General features: G+C 34.3%; 1 protein-coding gene across 3 annotated transcripts; it reads left to right on the forward strand.

The window, feature by feature from the left end:
- The first annotated feature begins 1497 nt into the window (after positions 1-1497).
- Positions 1498-3391, forward strand: LOC144975663 (uncharacterized). 3 transcript variants are annotated; one of them, XM_078919849.1, is made up of 2 exons: positions 1498-1623; positions 2096-3391. In XM_078919849.1, the coding sequence occupies exon 2, from the start codon at positions 2187-2189 to the stop codon at positions 3234-3236; it is 1050 nt and encodes a 349-aa protein (XP_078775975.1). In that variant the 5' UTR covers positions 1498-1623; positions 2096-2186; the 3' UTR covers positions 3237-3391. The 3 variants fall into 3 exon arrangements, with proteins under 3 accessions (XP_078775975.1, XP_078775976.1, XP_078775977.1); XM_078919850.1 differs by having other exon boundaries at positions 1499-1596; XM_078919851.1 differs by having other exon boundaries at positions 1512-1555.
- Positions 3392-4005: the final 614 nt, after the last annotated feature.

The following is a 4005-nucleotide window of genomic DNA, read 5'->3' on the forward strand; positions in this document are numbered from 1 at the left end:
AAATCAACAAAGTGACGTCAAATTCTTTTTTTCTGTATTTCAGATGGATTCAGGAAAGAAAGATTTGATTTCTATCGTCCTTAGCCAAGCGCATACGATCTATCTATATACGAAAATGATTTGTGACGAAGTCAAAAGACTCCTATTGGGGCAATAATGATATCCGATTTTAAATTGTTGCAATTATCGAGTTTCTGATTCATAGAATATCGATTCTCAATGGTTGATATTGTTATTGTTATTATAAATTGATATCATCCAGTCATAATGATTGCAACATAAAGATTTATATTTTATTTTGTTTTAACAATAATAATAATGATAATAATAATAATAATAATAATAATTAATAAATAATAATAATAAATAATAATAATAATAATAATAATAAAATAATAATATAATAATAATAATATAATAATAATAATAATAATAATAATAATAATAATATAATAATATAATAATAATAATAATAAAAAATAATAATAATAATAATAATATAATAATATATAATAATAATAATAATAATAATATAATAATAATAATAATAATAATAAATAATAATAATAATATAATATAATAATAATAATAATAATAATAATAATAATATAATAATAATAATAATAATAAATAATAATAATAATAATAATAATAATAATAATAATAATAATAATAATAATAATAATAAATAATAATAATAATAATAATAATAATAATAATAATAATTAATGAATAATAATAATAATAATAAAATAATAATAATAATAATAATAATAATAATAATACATATTATAAATATAAATATCTCAACATACAAAATATTACTAAAAGACATGACATCAAAAAAGAAATGCTACCAAGGATTTCTTGAACACAGACAATGATTTGGATTCCCGGATGCTCTGTGGAATGGTGTCTTGTTTTGTTTGTTTGTTTTTGTTTGGGTGTTTTTGTGTGTTTTGTTTTTGTTTCGTTTTTATTTTTATTTATTATTATTTTTTTTTATTTATTTATTTATTTATTTTTTTAATTTTTTTTTTTTTTTTTTTTTTTTTTTTTTTTGGGGGGGGGGGGGAACTGACGACTGTAAAATCGATTACGACAAAATAAAATTGAAGATACTCCCTCTCCTCATATCCCATTCCAACTTGCTGTAGGTATCGAGTTCCTGAATTACAAAATATCGATACTCCATGATAAACATTGTTCCCAATTGTAATAATTACAAGATGACGACTTATATTTCAAATTTCCGAGGGACGATTTACACTAATTGCAAAATTAGCAATTGTAAAATAATTTGCGACAAATTGAAGAGACTTTTCTAATGGGGCAATACTGATAATTGACGTCAAATCTTTCAAATATCGAGTTCACTAGTTCATGGAAAATCGATTTTTAAAAAATGATTGCAAGATAAAGATTATGTAAATTTCAAGCCTTTGGCTTATTTATAAATACATGATGTTTGTCATTAGAGAAGTTTTCTTGCCTATGGGAAAATAGGCGATGTTGGATTGTGTTCAACCTGACATGGATAAGATGTTTAGGAGTTGTAATCTTTAAGTCATATATAATGGGATTGACCTGTAACATGTATTGTAATATATTGGAGTTGTTTGGGTATGTGCGAATGTAGTTGTTCGGCTGTGTTTATATTAGAGTTCTCTCTAGAGGTATCTACGTATTTTATGTTGTGCATGTTTTGCATGTGAGTGTGAATGTTGACTGCGTGAACGTATAAGCACTTTTGTTCCTTACGAACATCGTAAGACGATTGTTTTATGTTAGGTTAGTTACTGAAAGAACTCCGCCCAAGCTGGTCGTATTTAATATATTTGTTTTAAATTTACCATGTTATTGATAATAAATAAATTGAATTAACGAAGTCTGAGCTGAGTCGTTACAAGACCCATCGGATTTGTCTTCAATGATTTGATCCACCTGGTATTTTATAACTGATTCTAACCATTCAGATCACAACCAATGGCTACCTTAACCCTCGTTCAGGTTTGTTGTAAGGCAATGATATGTAAATATTTTTAATAATTGGCTCGTGTTTTTCTTCTGTTTCTGGTGTGTCCTTCAATGTCAGGCGCGTACTGTCTATAAGTTAAAGTTGGCTTTACAGGACTATTAGCTCTGAAGGACTATTTATTGTTATCTAAAAAGGGATCAAAACAAAAATGGCAAATTCTGATATGACAATGAATCTCAGCCTTTCTAAAGACGAAAGGGAGACAATCCAACTTGTCAGCGACGAAACGACAAGAGCAATCACCGTAATCCTACGATATTGGGTGTCTCCATCTATCGGCATCATCGGTGTCATCTTCAATATATTCAGCATCATCGTGCTGTTTAAGCACGGGCTCCACAAATGCTCCAATATCTTGCTCTTCTCACTAGCCTTCATGGACATCAGCTCTCTCATCGGCTTCAACAACGTCCCGAATTTGCTGTACTCCGTGCATGGAGGTGGACGATTTCTTTACTCGGAGTCCGAATCTTTATTTCTGTACGCGTTGTATTTCGTAAGCGTAATCATGGACTACGGGCTTGGCTTGGCAGCTCTGTGTGTTCCTATGCTCATCACCATTGAAAGGTTGGTGGCCGTGTTCCTGCCTCTTCAGGTTGGACAAATCATAACGCCATTGAGAACTTGGATCGCCATCGGTGGAAATGCCACGTTTTGGATAGCAACTATGACTTACACTTGCTTCTGGTATAAGTTTGAATACGTTTTTGATCACAGCTTGAATAAATCCGTTGGCCTCATAGTAAGATCCGAAACGTTTTACGCTGACTTGCACGCTATTCCAATTTTTATAGAACTTTTCTTCAGTATGAAGATTCCTCCACTGATAACTGTTGTAGGGTGTGTGGCTATCATTGTAAAGATCAAGGTTACGACGCGTAAAAGAAGCAAAATGACGTCATCAAAAGTTGCGTCGACGTCTAAGACTACACAAACACTTTTAGCTGTGTGTTTTGCTTACTTGTTCGTGTGTGTGATTCTCGCCGTACCGTCTTACCTCCCTGCCCATTTGTCTGCCTACAGTCTGACGACAGACAACCCAACAAACATGGCCACCATCATATACTTTACAATGGGCGTTATGTACAGCTGTAATTGCTCTTGGAATTTTCTTGCCTATGTGGCTTTAAATAAAAATTTCAGAGACACTTTCAAAGCTATAATGATTCCAAAACATTGTAAGAAATTAAGACAATAAAAATGTTACACAGGAGAAGAGTAGCAAAAGCGCTTCAAAATTTCCTTTTTCCCATTCAAACGCTAACCATACCACAATAATATAATGTTTTCTTTTAGGATAAATTACTTAGACCAAGGATTGATGATAAATAAACTTTCACAATCTGTTTATTCCATGCTTGTGTGTTTTTACTTCTTTACGGGTTATATTTTGTAAGTGTAACCATGGAGTACGGACCACAGACTAGAGGGTTGACCACAGACTAGAGGGTGGAGCACAGACCAGAGGGTTGACCACAGACCAGAGGGTGGACCACAGACCAGAGGGTTGACCACAGACTAGAGGGTTGCAGACCAGAGGGTGGACCACAGAGCAGAGGGTGGACCACAGACTAGAGGGTGGACCACAGACTGGAGGGTCGACCACAGAGGGTGGATTACTGACTAAAGGGTGGACCACAGACCAGAGGATGGCAGACCAGAGGGTGGACCACAGACCAGAGGGTGGACCACAGACCAGAAGGTGGACCACAGACTAGAGGGTTGCAGACCAGAAGGTGGACCACAGAGCAGAGGGTGGACCACAGACTAGAGGATGGCAGACCAGAGGGTGGATTACTGACTAAAGGGTGGACCACAGACTAGAGGATGGCAGACCAGAGGGTGGACCACAGACCAGAGGGTGGACCACAGACCAGAAGGTGGACCACAGACTAGAGGGTTGCAGACCAGAAGGTGGACCACAGACCAGAGGGTGGACCACAGACCAGAGGGTGGACCACAGACTA

The sequence above is a fragment of the Berghia stephanieae genome, chromosome 6 (genome assembly GCF_034508935.2).
Source record: "Berghia stephanieae isolate SIO BIC M18660-M18661 chromosome 6, UCSD_Bste_1.3, whole genome shotgun sequence".
NCBI lineage: Eukaryota > Metazoa > Mollusca > Gastropoda > Nudibranchia > Aeolidiidae > Berghia > Berghia stephanieae.

Bases quoted from the DNA above. Each gene is read 5' to 3' on its own strand.
- LOC144975663 (XM_078919849.1), top strand. From the start codon at position 2,187: ATGGCAAATTCTGATATGACAATGAATCTCAGCCTTTCTAAAGACGAA.